The following is a 17,074-nucleotide window of genomic DNA, read 5'->3' as shown; positions in this document are numbered from 1 at the left end:
TCCGTAAAATGAACATCCTCAGTCCTCACTATCTATTGTAGTGCTTCCTATCTACGTTGAAGTCGTTACTTCAGTCGTGAAAGGCCTATAGTTAAACGTGATTCTTTTTTAATCTCGTTTTTAAGCTGGAAATGAATCCTTTATTTCGTATACTGCTTTATCAATTTGACTTGGAAAATCATTTCAATTACAACAAATCGGTCCAATGTTAATGATTTAGCTCTCTGCTATCCGACGCTTTCTCATTCTACCTTGTGAACTTGCAGGCTTTTGGTAAGACAGTAAAATACATGAATAAACATGAAGAATTTGACTTCAGTTTTCACAAGTATCTTGGTACTCTGCGGAAGTTGTTACAACGTAGCTTCGCTTTCTCTGGATATCGGCGATGTGGAATTTGAACAAGTCACTGTAAATACTGGAGAGAGTGTGACCTTAGCGTGTCAAGCTGGAATCAGCACCATCGATGACGTTTATTGGTTATCCATTCGCTACCGCCGTTTCATCAGCAAGAATGATGTCCTCTTCGATTATGGAACGGAATTGGATAACTTTGATATAAGCGTTGACGATGTGAATCGTATTTACTCCCTCCATGTATATGAGGCAAGTGAGGATGTTAGCGGGGTTTATATGTGTTACAGTTCTACCACAGAGTTGGACAAACAGGTGCTCTGGGCAGGAGAGGTGATTGTACTTGCTGGATATGATTTCTCGAGTGCACTGGCTACATCGGTCTCTGCAAAATCAAAAAAACCGAATCTTCCGCATTCTCTAGAATGTTCTGCGTCTTATATACCGCCGATGATGAATTTGATCAATGTAGACGAGGTTGAGATGGAGGTCAGGTGCAGTTGGTCTGCCTTTGATCATCCAGATGCCTCGCCGACACTCTTCTGCAATGGGAAGGAGCTTCTCAGCAAGTACTTCGTTGGCGAGATGGTGACAGCGAGAGTGATGCTGAAGGATGTCATGGAGTGTTTAAACTTCACGTGTGCCTTGATGGGAGCCATAGGCGAGGATCCCTTCAAGGAGACGTCCTGTTCTTACATGCAGGAGACACAATCGGGTTTATTAGCCCCAGTCCGTCATCAAGGCGTCCGCGTTGATCCCATGTACAGTGTTATCCAGCAGGGGATGGATGCCATGTTTGTCTGCATCGCAAGTTTGGAAGCACCAGGAGGAACGTTCCAATGGAATGTGTCTTCAAGGCTGTTCGATCCGGAGGAGCTCATCAGCAGCATGGAGATAACGCAATCCACCAAAGCGAGCACGCTGCTGATCAAAGACGTTCAGGTTCTGACAGACGAACCCGTGCTAGTGAGATGTCAATTGATAACGGATGACCAACGCAAGAAGGTGATGATGTCGGAATCACTCTTAACCGTCATGACTCAAATGTCAGACTATTCGAATAAAACAATTGACCCTGTCCTCGATAAAACATTTGGGATGACAACAGTTTTGACGTTGGTTGTTTTAGTGTTGGTGTTATTTGCTATCATTTTCTGCTTTGCCATCTACCTCAAGTTTTGTCGGTCAAAAAACGGTAGCAATGCAGTTGCAAGCCCGACTGAAAATGCCAACAATAACGAAAATCGGAAAATGTATGTCTCCATGAAAGGAATTTGGAACCGTAATATCACCAGGAGGGCTAAGCATCCCGTCCCCACACAAAGAGCAGCAGATAACCCAGACATCATATTACAATCATGTCCCATTCCAACGGGTCGCCATCCTGCACAAAGAAAAGACCCCTTGCAGGAGAGTCTATCCATAAACAGAATCGGCGTGTCTTCGCTCAGGTCAAACCCAGTTATTTGCATAGATGACAGTAACTATATTGTTCCAGACGGGGCCGAGGGTGGTGGTGGTGGTGGTGGTGGTGGTAGCCCAATCGTTCTACGTGCCAGCAATCCAAGACGCCTTGAAGCCCACTACTCGTCCACAGATGTTATGGTCGGTAGCAGGGAAATGATGTCCGCAAGATCTTTACAGGAAGGCCTGGAAGACAGGGATGGGTACCTCGTTCCCAGCATTGTGGTAGATCAGGATTTAGAAGAGTATGTCTATGCCACCAGCGAAGGATCCAATGGAAAGCCTGGAACACATCGAAAATCATCAAGCTGTCATGATCTATCGAATTATTATTCTGCCTGTTACGAGTAGATGATGGGATTATACCACAAAAACGACGTACATTTTGGAATATGTTTTCCTCTCCTCTGACTTTCGCTACATAAATCATGTAATTATCATTTCGTTTAAAGGTATAGATCAGTTCTGGTCATGCGATTGCATTGTGAAAGAAACGTCGTGGAATCGATAAGAAGAGGTTGATCATCTAGCATATATGTATATTGGTGTGTTCTGCAAGGTTCTGGAATCATCAAAATGATAGATAGGATAGAATAATTTATCAACTAGTAGGCGGTTTCCCGGCAAAATTTGTATCATCACGTATTAGTCAAAACATATTCTTTCACATGATTGGTAGTCATAAGAGCTTTCATTTCATTTTTGAGAGGGGGGCCTTTCGAAAACTGGTCTATACTTTTGAGCCCTTTTTAAAACATTGTATGAAATTACTAAAATATGGTCATATAAAGCTTCTTAGGGGAATGACTTGCATCGATTGAAACCATGTGCCAGTGAGTCTTTGCAAAACAATAAAAATCCGTAAATTATTAGGAAATCTGAATATGTCCAGATAAACGCGTATCATTCATTTAATTCATCCCCGTCAAAAGTATGTTACAATGTCGTCGGGCACGAGTGACATGATTTTGTTAACGATTAATATCATAATGTAGTCTATGTATTATCATCGGGCAGTGTAACAGGTGCGCATTCAAAATACTGCTTCGAAATAAACACTTCATGTTTCATTTATTTGTTATAACAGGTTCAGGGATTCAAATGATCATGTACAAGCCGTCGCTAAACTACCATCACATGACGCAAGAAAATTCTGAACCACTGAGAAACATAATAAATCGGAAACAGAGAAGATGTGTAAAATATTCCCTTCCTCTTTTTTCATACGCTGACTTTGTATGTAAATCATGCAAGTATAAATATCGTAGAGCAAATGGCCGAAAAGTTCTCTTTTGACCAAGGATTGGACATTTCTAAGGGCCGGAACAGTCGTCTTCTTTAAAATTGAAAACAATGTTATTTTTGTTTTACTACCGATCTTCATCGTTTTTGTTTTAAATCATCACAAATGGAAATATACATTTCTTTGTAGAAATATACTGCTTTAAACAAAATATTATGTTGCCAATTTAACTCCTTCAATAAAAATGCTAACATCCAAACATCATTTTCATTGGGAGAAAACAGGCATATGCTGTCAAGATTTTTACTTTAAATATTAATATATTATAATTCTTTATCTTATATTTTACCACTATACTTTAAGCCCAACTGTCCTACTTGTAGCTACTCGCGCCCTCTATATAGAAAGCAATGTCTAATCGGTGACCATTGGTTCCCCATGATACTCTTTATCTTATGTTATTTGAGAGCTGAGTAAATGAGATATCCACCCGTCATTGACCACGCTGCGTGGTCTAATCCCTCCTGGCCAAACTAGTACAGCCGGCCTTTAAATCCCCACTGTACTACTTATAGCTACTTGCGCCCTCTATATAGCAAACAATTCCTAAGCAGTTGGTCCCCCATGATCCTCTTTTTCTTATGTTATTTGAGAGCTGATTTGATGAGATAACCACCGGTCAGTGTCCATGCAGGAAGGTATAATCCCTTCTAGCCAAACTAGTGCAAATAGCTTTAATATTTCAAGCCAATTTGTTTTTCTTCATCTTTTCACCGTTTCACCCACAGGGGCCACCACACCTTTCAATTAGATTATGACTTGATTCTGAAAGATATTGCAAGAGGATTACTGGTAGATACATAGTTCTAACAACATAAAGTTTAAACCAAGTTCCTGATAGATCACAGGAATATCTCTCTCGGAACAGCATGCTAGTTTAAGCAGACTATTATGCATCTTATATCTAGATGGAACTTTCCAGCCGTTTGGCTTTGCACCGACTAGAAGGCTCGAAATGCCTTGTGATTGTGATATTAATAGTAATATGAGTCCAGGCATAAGCTATCTAAACAAAATTGAAATTGAAAATCTAATCCTATTTGAAATTTCTTCAATAATCAAGTTGCATTTGGGTCTTCAAGCCCTAACGCACTAGTTTGGCCAGGAGGGATTAGACCTCCCTGCATGGTCACTGACAGGTGGTTAGGACATCAACTAACATAAGAAAAAAGGGACCATGGGGGACCACTGGTCACCAATTAGGCATTTTTTGCTATATAGAGGGGGCAAGTAGCTATAAGTGTGTGTAGTGGGGCTTTAAGATGTGTGGTAGCCATAACATGCTATAATGATAAATTCATGCAAACTGATAAGTCAACAAAATGGTCATACAAAATCATTGCTACTTTATCACATATTGTACTTTAATCAAAATAGATCTATTGTACTAAACATGATTAGACAAGATTAAACATTGCAAGTATTACAGATTTTTAATAGCATAATACATGATGAATTAAGTACATGTATGTACAATTTCAATGAATAAAACTAGCTACTGGAAAGATAAAAGGATGTTTTACTTCCCATTTACAAAGATAAGACTTTCAGAATGAATAGCAGGAAATGACCAACTTTGATTATTCTGTTCAAACAGGTGATAATCAAATTGATCCAATCTAAAAACTATATCACTGACATTCAGGACACCGGTTAGTTATCTGATGTCGTTTAATTTTAGTTTTCTTAAAGAAAACATGCATGAGATTTGGTAAGAGAGAGAGAGGGGGAGGGGTGGGGGTGACATCCTCTTTCCTGTTATACCTCCAACACATCCCCCCCCCCCCCACCTACAGGCAGGGTATTCACTGGCATCGCTACCAGTGCTGTAACGTTTCTGTGAAATCGTACATAGAGCGTTTTCCAGTTCCTGCACCCAAGTATCATCACATGCGTCATGCAGTTGGTGATGCATTAGGGACACTGTAAGCAGCAGATGGCAGTAAATGTTAATCTGAAGTACCTGTAGTGTCAGTAGAATATCCTACTTTTTTTAAAGAGAAGGTTGAGTTCTGGGAAGAGGTGAAAAATAATTTGTGAACGTTATTATTCTTATTATGCAAGTGTGGAAGAACATTAGATAAGACATGTTCCCTGAAAAGCATGGCTCTTCAAATGCCTTCATATTCTAAATCTGTCATGTAACATCGTACAAATCCAGAGATAGATTATTACGCCACGTGTTCGTGTAGTCCCATATACATCTTTCTGTGTACAGTGTTTGTAACTTTACCAAGACCTGGCCAAATTTTTTATCATTTTGATGATTCCAGAACCTTGCAATACACACAAATTCTTATATGCTAGATGATCAACCTTTTCTGGTCGATTCCACACCGTTTCTTTCACAATGCAATCGCATGACCAGAACTCAACTTCATCTTTAAGGCATATTTGGAATATATTAAAAAAAGGACCTTTTTTGGTTGGCTTGTTTAAAAACTATTAACTACTAATCTAACAATTAACGAGGATAAGTAGGCATCTGAATGAGCAACACATTCAAAAGTTAAAAATACAGATCACCCATTCAAACTGGCAAATTTTCAGCCTCATGATATCATTTCTGTCAGTGTATATCCTTCTCACATGCATTTACGTGATTTCTTATTGAAAAAGTGTTGAAATAAACAACAACACCAACAACAATGGATTGCCAATTTGAAGAAGAAAGGCTTGAGAATCCAGCCCTTTAAGAAATCTCTTGCTATGATGAGTAGCACACCATCCTAAATTCAATCTACGTTGATAGGTTATGGCCAATATTAACAAAGGAAAAATCTTGATCTTATTATTAGGCTTGAAGGAATAGTGTATTTTTTAAAGCATTGAAGTCTCTAAGAAAGCAGCTGCATTGGAACCTCATTAGCACTGAATACATCACATGTTAGCAGCTTGCACCATCAAATGATTTCTTTCATTGAGAACCAGAATGGGTAAAGTTCCTATGATTAGTAGTACATGTAGAATAGTAGTCAAATAATATTAGGGACTTTTAGATTTACATGAAGAGAGCGTGGACTGCCGCGTGTGGCATTGTGTTAAGGCACTGGGCCGTGCCCGGCAGTGCCTTAAAAGGATGTCACATTACCTTAAAAGGATGTGACACGTGGCGGTGCACGTTCTCGTCGTGTAAATCTTAAAGTCCATATTAACAGTACTAAGAGGGCATTATCAGAGTTGTCGACATTTCACCATTTTCTTTCTTGTTAAAATCAATCGGATAATATGCCCTGCAATCATTAGCCCATGATGTCACAATATGCTTCAATAAAAAGAAGTCTTTAAATATATCCACATAAAAGAGAACAGCTGGCATCCTGTGCATAAACCCAACTCGAATTCAATGCAACTTGATTTCAACCAATCACATACCGGTACTGATACACCTTGCATTCAATTTCAAGAGGTCAAGAGGTCAAGTACGAACTAGAGAAAGGTGGTATTAATACATTTCCATATCCAAAAATGGTGTTAATGCCTTTCTAATTCTGATTAAATTACTTGAAACCATTCCCCTTGCACCCACCCGCCTATCACGCTAGATCTTATCTTGGGCACATAGCATGCCTGCCGCCATCTACTGGTAAGGTGGCTCCCGTTATGAATGAAGACGCATCCGAGGCAAGGAAGGCAATGCTCTCTGCTATTTCACTGGCTTCTCCTGGTCGACCAAGGGCATGTGTCATCTTACTTCTCTCCAAAAACTTCATTTGATGATAGAAAATAATTTACAAGTGTTTTATTTTTATTTTATTTTTTTATATGGAATTGCTTTATAAAAATAAAATTCATTTCAATTAAAAATCAGTTTATTAGACAATGTGTATCATAGCTATAAGCTGAATTGCATAAGATAAAGATGACACTCAAAATTAAAGTGACATAATGAAAAGAATTGGTAAAAATGTTGACTATGTTTGAAATGTTGGACGGATGTCCAACATTTCATTTTAGAGGATAAAGTTACTTTTAATAAAATTAGTTTCTTATTTGGATTTTATGGAAATGTTAGAGTTCAATTTAATTTTATTATCTTATATCCCAAATACTCTATATTTTCTAACAAATCTAAAATAGCGTACTATCACTAAATTCTTTTAAATGCATGTTAAGGTAATATTGTTCTCTTGAACAATACATTTATGTTAAAAATAACAAATTTGTATTATTTGATAATAGGTGGAAAAACATTTTGTTGCTTTAAAAAAAAAAAAAAAATGTCCTGTATATAATCAGCTATATTCTTGTTGTTGATTCTATTGGTTATATTATGTATACACATGGTATATGTTCTGATATGTTTTGCAAAGTCGAAAGCAATATTGAATAAAGATGATTTTATTAAAGAGGAAAAAAAAAGTTGACTAATATATTGAACAGTTGAATAATACATGATTAACTATTTTTTAGTGTGGTTTAAAACAAAAATTAAATTCAATTTTTTTTGTTCACTTACATTTGCATAAGCCTCATCACTCAGGCCCCCTCTCTTCTGCAACTCGGTTATTGTTACGCCAGGGCTACAGATATGAAGAAGAAAAAAATGTTTCATATATATATGCAGAATGCTTTACCATCTACAAATATTCTAGAATTGTTTGTTTACATAAATACACCTGTATCATACTTTAAAGGGAAGTTACCTTTCCTAGGAAATGACTTTTACTAGAAGAAGAAATAGCTGGGGAGAAAAAAGCGTACCGGTAAAGAAGTTTATATTTTTGGAAGATATAGTAGGTATAGGGAATTCCTCCATTGGCACTATGGTCATAATGTATAAATCTGGAGAACAGTCCCATATGTCAAGTGCAAAAGTATCTTTAAAGGCATCGTTTAACAATGTAAATCTTAGATGCATGGCCCTACGTGTTATCAGTGTCTGTGATATGGTGTAATATTGAAGCCCTAAACAAATTGCGCTATAAAATGATCGTGAAGTGCATCAAAAGAGTAAAAATCTTTGAGTGACCGGTTTTACCATACTCATTTTCTCCAATAGACTTTAGTGTTATAAAAACCGTTAGGAAAACAAATTTTTAAATTTCGATTTCCAATAAAAAATATCTTGATAATCAGACAGGGGATTGGCTTGTAAAAGTCATGGGGTGCCTGACTGACCTAAAGGTTTATAATTATGATTGCAGCATGAGCTAAATCCAGGGATTTGTTTCAGAATCTGATTCAATGTTACAGAGTCACTTAAAGCAATTCTTCTGGACGTGTACAAAATACATTACCCATAGACTATATCTAATGCCAATCCCATTCAGATTGAGGTAGACAGTATAAGTATATCTTTATTGCAACAATAGATTTGACCAATAGAAGAAAGCCATCAAAGCAAAACAAAAGCTAGAGGTAATAATTTTGCTCCTTGCTGCATTTATAACAATTATGTTTCACCGTTTTAATGACAAAGTTTAAGATACTTACTTCACAGAATTCACCCTCACTCCTTTGGGAGCCAGCTCTGTAACATGGAAAGTGAAAAACATTTAGTTACATTATAGTATTAATGACTGCTTTGAGAGAAATAGTTCATTTTATTTCAAGTTTGAAGTTACAATTGCATCCCAAGTGTTGACCAGTCCTAGTAGTTGATGAGTCCTCGTAATGGACTGGTCCTAGTCTAGTAATTGATGAGTCCTCGTAATGGACTGGTCCTAGTCTAGTAATTGATGAGTCCTCGTAATGGACTGGTCCTAGTCTAGTAATTGATGAGTCCTCATAATGGACTGGTCCTAGTCTAGTAATTGATGAGTCCTCGTAATGGACTGGTCCTAGTCTAGTAATTGATGAGTCCTCGTAATGGACTGGTCTTAGTCTAGTAATTGATGAGTCCTCATAATGGACTGGTCCTAGTCTAGTAATTGATGAGTCCTCGTAATGGACTGGTCCTAGTCTAGTAATTGATGAGTCCTTGTAATGGACTGGTCCTAGTCTAGTAATTGATGAGTCCTCATAATGGACTGGTCCAAGTCTAGTAATTGATGAGTCCTCGTAATGGACTGGTCCTAGTCTAGTAATTGATGAGTCCTCGTAATGGACTGGTCCTAGTCTAGTAATTGATGAGTCCTCGTAATGGACTGGTCCTAGTCTAGTTATTGATGAATCCTCGTAATGGACTGGTCCTAGTCTAGTAATTGACAACATCATCTTCAAGGTAGTGTACAGCCTTTTTATTCTGTTTGCAAGAAGGATTGGATGTGTGAAAGTCAACTGCATTGCAAACTAGAGGGATTATTGGGCCATAGATAAGAATATATAGTGAAAGGAGGGAAATGTCGAAGGAAATACAATGGAACAAGAGTGATTGAAAGAAGGAGACAGTGAGAGAGACAGATAGACTAAGAGACAGGGACAGACAGACAGGTACAGAGAAATTGGACAGAGACAAACTGACAGAAAGAGGGAGAATGGAGATAATAGTTAGAAATGGGTGAGAGAAGAGAGAGGTATAGAGAGAGAGAGAGCATTTAGAGGAGGGGGCAGAAGAGGAAGAGATAGAGAGAGGGTAGATATGCAATTCAAAAGACAACAAGCACTATGACAATATTCATTTGATCGTGTAAGTAAAGTTTACCATCATCTTGAAGTATATTGTTTTTGTTTATCTACATGTAAATGTACTCACCCAGTGCAGTACACCTTGTGAAGTGATCCAAAGCAGCCTTAGACATACAATAACTCAAAACTCCTGCAAACTGAGACAAAAAATAAACAAATGAAAAGGATCACCAGATTTATCAAGAAAATGCTCTTTTCAATGAATTAAATCTGAATAAATTATCAAAGAGTTGGTTTCCTATTTGCGCCACCTAATATTTCAATTTTTGACCCTCTGGTTGAACATCAACCACACTCATGGTCCATTCAGTGGTGAAGCAGTATAGAGCTTTTAAAAGTGCCCCAACAAAGTAAAAATGAGATAGGGATGGTGTGCTTCCCTATCTATAATACCGTAATGATAATGATAGCAATATTTCTTGTTTACCCAGGGTAGCCTCACCAGTATAAGCACTCTCCTCCCTGAGGGCCGGCCCTGCAACTATCTCATCAACCCTGCTTTAGCCGAGCTATCATGAAAAGATGATCAAGCATTCAAGGATTTTTTTTTTTCCTATCGGGTACCCATTTACCTTCAGGAGCTCTCAAATAGTTATTTATTAATTGTGTTTCTGTAAAGTAGTACTGTTAGAAGTTTTGTTTTCATCACAGTGTATTTATAAAACAGTAGCTGCGCTATAAACATTGATCTAATTATTGTTTTTATCATTACAATTAACTTACTGCTCGAAGGCCGTTGACACTGGATACATTGACTATGTTTCCTTTTGTTTCAATGAGATGTGGTACTGCTAATGACGTCAGATGGAAAACAGACCTGCAAAGACAATATTGTGTTTACAAAAATTACTGTTAAGTGCCACATAAATGTTACATTTAAAAATTTATTGAACCAATGGGATAAAGTTACAGCTGGCTTTATTGTAATGCAAAACTAATTAAAATAATACTAAGGAGCAGTGATCAATTTAGCTCAATCTAGAAAGCCCAAACAGAGATCTGGAAAACTTAAAAAGAGATCTGATAAATCATGAATATCAGTTATAAGAAATGTCACTTTTACACAACAGCAAATCCCAGAAGAGTTCTAAGATCAAATGGTAGTTTTACACTGCACAGCAATCAAATCCAAAGAATATTACGTAATGCTTAAAAGCATACCATACATTTCCAGAACTCATATTTCCATGTATTTTTCTGAAACTAGAGATTCCAAGATATATATATATTATGCTATGTAACAACACTGTGATGTTTACTCCAGTACAAACAACTTGACTATTACATTGGTAACATTCTATTCAGAGAAATCACCATTTACTCTGTTGTCACATGCACAACATTACAGTGGTTTTTGAGAGTCTAGTCAGAAATGAGATACTAGTTTTCACTTAAATCTAGGCTTATATTTCTGGTGAATAGTATTTGGTCTACAATCAGTTCATCTATTACCGCATTTGTCTATTCCCATATGGTCTACACTCTGCCAGTCTACTATCCACATGGTCTCATTACATCTAATGACCATTCAGGCTTATAGCCATTTGGTCTAATTTCCATTTGGTCTTATCTCCAATAAGTCTTCTCACCTTTTGGTCTGTTGCTCATTTGTTCTAATTTCCAGTCGGTCTAATTCCCAGTTAGCCTAATGCCCATTTTGTCTACCATCCAGAAAGTTCTATAATCATTTGATGATTATTATTTATGCCTAAATGATTATCAACCCATATGGATAGTACACAAAATAGGCATTAGACAAACTGGGAATTAGGCCGCCAGACAGACTCCACAACTACTGATTCATGGCTATTGAGAGTACTGGGGGGAGTTTCACAAAGACTAAGATCAACTTTAAGTTGGACTTAACTATGACTGGCCATTCGTGCCTTTGTTTGCTCTTACCATTATGATCTTTAGATAATATATGTAAAATGTAAATTCTCTAGATTTGTGACCACGATTTGTACATCCCTTCAGAGACCAATGCCAGTAGATGGTGAGAGCAAACAGTGGAATGAATGGCCTGCGATATTTAAGTCCAAATTAAAGGTAAAGACTAGTTTTGGAAATGCCCCTCTCTCAAAAAATGAAATGGAAGCTCTTATTACCAATCATGTGAAAGAATATTTTTTGACTAATACGTGATCATACAAATTTTGCAGAGAAACCGGCTACTAATTGATATATTTGGTAAATTATTATATCTATTTGGACCGATAGATGCAACGCACGTGTCGCGCACATGTGGGGATAGTCCCATATACATCTTTCAGTGTACAGTGCTTGTAACTTCATCAAGACTGGGCCAAATTTCTTATCATTTTGATGATTCCAGAACCTTGCAGTACAAACCAATACTTATATGCTAGATGGTCAACCATTTCTGATCGATTCCACGACGTTTCTTTCACAATGCAATCGCACGACCATAACTGGTCTTAACCTTTAAAGTTGATCTTAGTGTTTGTGCAAACCTCTGTAATTGTTTGTGTGTCTGTTGTCGGGGTAGAGGCTATAGAAAACATACCGAACATTGACATCCATCATGGTGTCATAGTCCTCCAAACTGCTGTTTTCTATTGATCCCAGAGATATGACGCCAGCATTGTTGACCTAAGGAGATAAGAGGTCAAAATGAGTTTTTAGGTTGACAATAGACAGATTTACTAACATACCAGTATTCAAATATATGGATGTATCATTCCTGGGGGGTGTTTCATAAAGCTGTTCGTAAAGTTACGCATGACTTTACTAACGACTTGTATATGAAGTGCCAGATAGGATGCCCAAAGTTTTTCCTGATGTTTTAACAAAGTGTGTCTATATTTCTAATAACCTCAATTTAAATATGGCAAAAAAATATACTTTGCATTACAAATGTTTGTTATAATAAGAATGTTAATCTACATCTGCACAGTTCACTTTTAGTGGATGCAATTAATAATAATTGAGCATCCTATTTGGCTTTTCATATTTAAGTCTTTCGTAAAGTCATGCATAACTGTACGAACAGCTTTACGAAACACCCCCCTGGGGAGTGGGGACATATAGTGACAAGTTATTCATTTAACCTGTTATTAATGAATGATAATACTTGGAATCCATTCTAGGTATATATTACTTGTTGCCATGTCGGGCAAGCATCAGGCAAGCTTTCAGGTTGTCAAGAACAATCTTTGTTTGAAAATTATGCATAAAATTTTAACATGATAGTAAACCGGTCTATTGCTGCATGTTATTTTCTTACACTAATCAAATTCTTAACTTCAACCACAGACCCAACGTTATACCTAACCTTGAACTACATGTATTAAGCTAACCTAAAGCACAATTGCAAACCTGATCCTAACCCTACAGGTATGTGTGTGAAGAAATAAAGCCCAGAGCAAGTCTTGCTGGAGCAAATACATGGATCAAATCACCAAAAGTATTCACGTCACCCACGACACTTCACAATTTTTGAAGGTCATAATGTATCTGCCCTGTCACCTCAAATAGGCAACAATTATTTGCATTTTTCACATTTACATACTGTAGTCCAAGACAAATCAAAATGTTCATCAAATGAAGCAAATTGCGAATGGAAATTACAAAACATAAGAAAACATTAAATGGCCAAATAGCAAATATTGTACCTTAGATCTATCAAATTTTATGCTAAATATACTGTACTCTAAATAGAGTGGGGGTGACATGCTTTCGAGTAATAGTAATTTCAATTGCTTTTGTCTCCCCTGACCAGCAGATTGTATCCTTCTCTCTCTCCTTTCTACTTTCCTAAAACTTTTTTGCATGTATTATGAAATCTGGTTGTATTATCTGATTGTTGATTGTTATACTCACTGTATGTTTTCCGATTGGTCAAATAAATAATAATAGTAATAATTATTCAAAAAAGTAATTATCTTACCAAGATATCTAGCTTTCCGTACTCCTCCATCGCTTGCTCCACAAGATGCTTTCTATACGAGCCATCTCGTAACTCTCCTGTGACGGTAAGAGCCTCAATAATCAAGACAGGAAACAAACAAGAAAAGAAATACACACTCATTAACCTTTTGACTAGCAGGACTGGAACATTCAATCCATTTTCTATTTGGCAGGCTTCATCAACTACATGTACATTTTGTAGCTCTTTTAAAGCCCCACCGCAGTACTTATAGGTACAGTCAAACCTGCTTTAGTGACCACCTGTCTACAAAGAACATTTGTCTACAAAGAACATTTGTCTACAACAAGCACATTTGTTGTCTCCCTTGAAAATGGTTTCTCATTGAAACATGTACTTAAGGAACCTGTCTACAAAGACCACTTTTTGTTTCCCTTGGGTTTCCCTTGAGCCCTCTATATAGCAGACAATGCCTAATTGGTGCCAATTTGTCCCCCATGGTCCCCTTTTTCTATAACTGAGAGCTGATTTGATGGGATAACCACATGTCAGTGACCCTGTAGGGAGGTCTTATCCCTCCTAGCCAAACTAGTGCAGATGAGCTTTAAGCAATTACTCAGAACAAGTTCATAAAAACTGCAATTCCCCTTTGCTTTTTACCTTGTTAATTTACACTTAACTTGGTACTAGTATTCAATGTGTACTGACCTGAAAATTAAAAATGTTTGATTGTTATGTTTTGTGTGTTCTCAGTTTGAGTGAAAGTTGCATATTGTATTTGCCAAGGCAATACCGCCATGAGCATCATACATGTACATGATGACGGATCTACACATGAGCACTTCATTCGTGAAGTAAGAATTATTACCATGAAACAACTCAAGCCAAAACCCTGAACAAAATCATTAAAATGTGTGTAAAATGAAATTATATGTAATATTACATTTAATAATAATAAAATCGCATCCACTCTTCATTAGTACCTCTTCATTTCCTGTCTGCATACAAGAGTCCTTCGTCCTCATCAAATTGGCCTCCTTTCTACCGGCAAGCACCAGCCTCGCTCCGAGATGAGAAAAGAGGATGCTAGTTGCTGCCCCTATTCCTGAGCTGGCCCCTGTACAGTATGTACAACAAAAATGGATCAAAGAACTTAAATCCAATCCAGGGTAGTACCAAGTGGATGGATGGTGGATGGCGCCGGGTGCGGGCCTGTGTGAAGTTATCTAATGTAATGAGGATCTGAGACATTACGGTAGATAACTTCACACAGGTGCGCGCCCGCCCGCAATTCAACCCACCATCGGTATGCACTTGTATTAATTATTATGCAGCGGTTTGCCGTGAAACCTGTGAAAAAGTGTAGTCTATAGATCTACTAATATCAACGTTTATCCGAAAAATACTCCAAAAATAACAAGAAAATTGACACGAAACAGGTAATAAACATAACAAATTTTAACTCATGATCTTTATTTGGACATTTAATGAATATTTACTTCATTTTTGGTATGGTTTAGTAGGGTATCTCCACGCCCTAGTTACAGGTAAAATTTTGGATAGGTTTCTGAACAAGCGCCCAGAAAAGAATTTGCATCTTCTTCTCTTCTTTCAAAAGGAGAATTATAATATCATACGTCCCATCACATGAAAATAATCGTTGAGTTTTATACGGGTGCATTTTGCTCATTTCGTATAGCCTAGATCTAGGTCTAGGCCTAGACCTACATCTATTTATAATCGCACCGGTTGCGGACTGGCTGAGCTGAGCTAACGTGACCGGCGTTATTCCCTAGGCTAGGCCGCCAAGATGGGTTGGTTTGAGGGTGTAATCTACCTCTGCGGCAGGGGCTTTTCGAAAGCGTAAAAAGTCACATTAGTACCAGTTTTTATTGCATATGAAGTCATCAAAAGGTTCTGGTCACATAACATCATTAATTTTCACAAATTTTTTTTTTTTAAATGTAGTGGCATACCTGTGATGATAGCAACTTTTCCTGCAAGCATTGACACTTTACCTCCCGACATGATACTGATAGCGGTGTAGATGTGTTGCTGCAGGGATACTAAGCGGAAGCTAGCAGCCAAAGTTAGCAGCCAAACTGATATCGATAACGCATACGGACACTGTGTCAGAAACTCCTCCTTTTATAACTAGTGAAATTCAAAGTAGGTTCAAGATGTTGAGAGTAACAGGAAGCATGATGAAGATAGAAATGCGAATGACTCCGGGAGAGAGAGAGAATAAAATTCCTGTAAACGACATATTTCGACTATTACAGTGGACAGGCTAAAAATGTTCATATCATATGCATAATACTTAGATTGACAACAAAAGCAAATCTTTTTAAGGGGATGGCATCTGTTTTAATAATAATAATAATAATAGCCTAATAGTCCACTCCAAATTTTATTAAACCGAAACGGAAATTCTTTTTGCCCAATTGATCGTGAGCCCGGCAGCCACTGATCGAGCAGCGCCAGATCGACGTTGCTCTATCCCTTATTGTTTATTATGTTTTATTGGAATTCTTGAAGACATCTTAAAGAAAGGTTGCCGGTTGCTGGTCCATTCATATGATATAAGAAAAGGAGTTTTGTGAACTGGGGTAGGTAGGAGGAGGTGAGATTGTGCATAGTTGGAAATGCAAGCTGTACAAATAGAACAGGTTGTATTGAGATAAGGAATTTTGTTATTACCGTAGGCTGTTTTGTATTGTGAACTTAAGATGACATGCAGTATGTACAATCAAGGCAGGATAGAATAGTGTTGAATGAGTTACAATGCAGTCGATCTGTACTATGTAGTAAGGTATTTGTTTTGTGAACTGTTGAATGTAGAAAGAAGAGTGAGATATGGCATAGTCTTGAATTGCAAGCGTTATACAATGAAGGCAGTTTAGTTTCAGAGTACAGTCTTAATCCAAGTGTTAATGACAGAAGATTGACAGAAAGGAAGATGGAACATGTACTTTGGTTAGTGGATAAAAAGGCATAATAATGGTGGGAAGATGCTGGGTTGGACATATGATAATTTATACACGGGGGTTTTAACCCTTCTATTGTTGTACCGCTACATGACTGTCATGGCGCGATGCAATCGCAGTTTAATATGCAGGAACTCATTGGAATGTACAACGAGGTGAGATATGGCACACGGTAGTTAGAAATGGCAAGCTGTACACTGTATGTACAATGAAGGCAAGAGAGAATAGTGTTGAATTGAGATGGAGATAGCACAGAGGAAATGTATTTACACTGTAGAAGCAACTTGGAAGAAATATTATTAAGTGATATTTTTTTTTTTGCTGTGATGTTGCAAATGTTAAAAGAGAAGTAGTTTCTCAATTTTACTTACAGCAGTTTCAGAACACTGCCTTAATCCAAATGTTAATGAGTTACAATGCAGTCGATCTGTAGTAAGGTATGTGTTTTGAGAACTGCTGAATGAAGAAAGAAGAGTGAGATATGTCAATAATGGCATAGTCTTGAAT

At 37.4% G+C, this 17,074-nt stretch overlaps 1 protein-coding gene across 1 annotated transcript; it reads right to left on the bottom strand.

The window, feature by feature from the left end:
• Positions 1-6,318: 6,318 nt before the first annotated feature.
• Positions 6,319-15,941, bottom strand: LOC584266 (3-oxoacyl-[acyl-carrier-protein] reductase FabG). The gene is made up of 9 exons (XM_784132.5): positions 15,557-15,941; positions 14,564-14,697; positions 13,602-13,694; positions 12,219-12,304; positions 10,415-10,508; positions 9,759-9,828; positions 8,558-8,594; positions 7,581-7,644; positions 6,319-6,828 (listed from the first exon to the last, which is right to left on the bottom strand). The coding sequence occupies exons 1-9, from the start codon at positions 15,606-15,608 to the stop codon at positions 6,670-6,672; spliced, it is 789 nt and encodes a 262-aa protein (XP_789225.4). The 5' UTR covers positions 15,609-15,941; the 3' UTR covers positions 6,319-6,669.
• Positions 15,942-17,074: the final 1,133 nt, after the last annotated feature.

This window comes from Strongylocentrotus purpuratus, unplaced genomic scaffold, assembly GCF_000002235.5.
Source record: "Strongylocentrotus purpuratus isolate Spur 01 unplaced genomic scaffold, Spur_5.0 spur5_scaffold_21, whole genome shotgun sequence".
NCBI lineage: Eukaryota > Metazoa > Echinodermata > Echinoidea > Camarodonta > Strongylocentrotidae > Strongylocentrotus > Strongylocentrotus purpuratus.
This window is presented reverse-complemented; position numbering and strand designations above follow the sequence as displayed.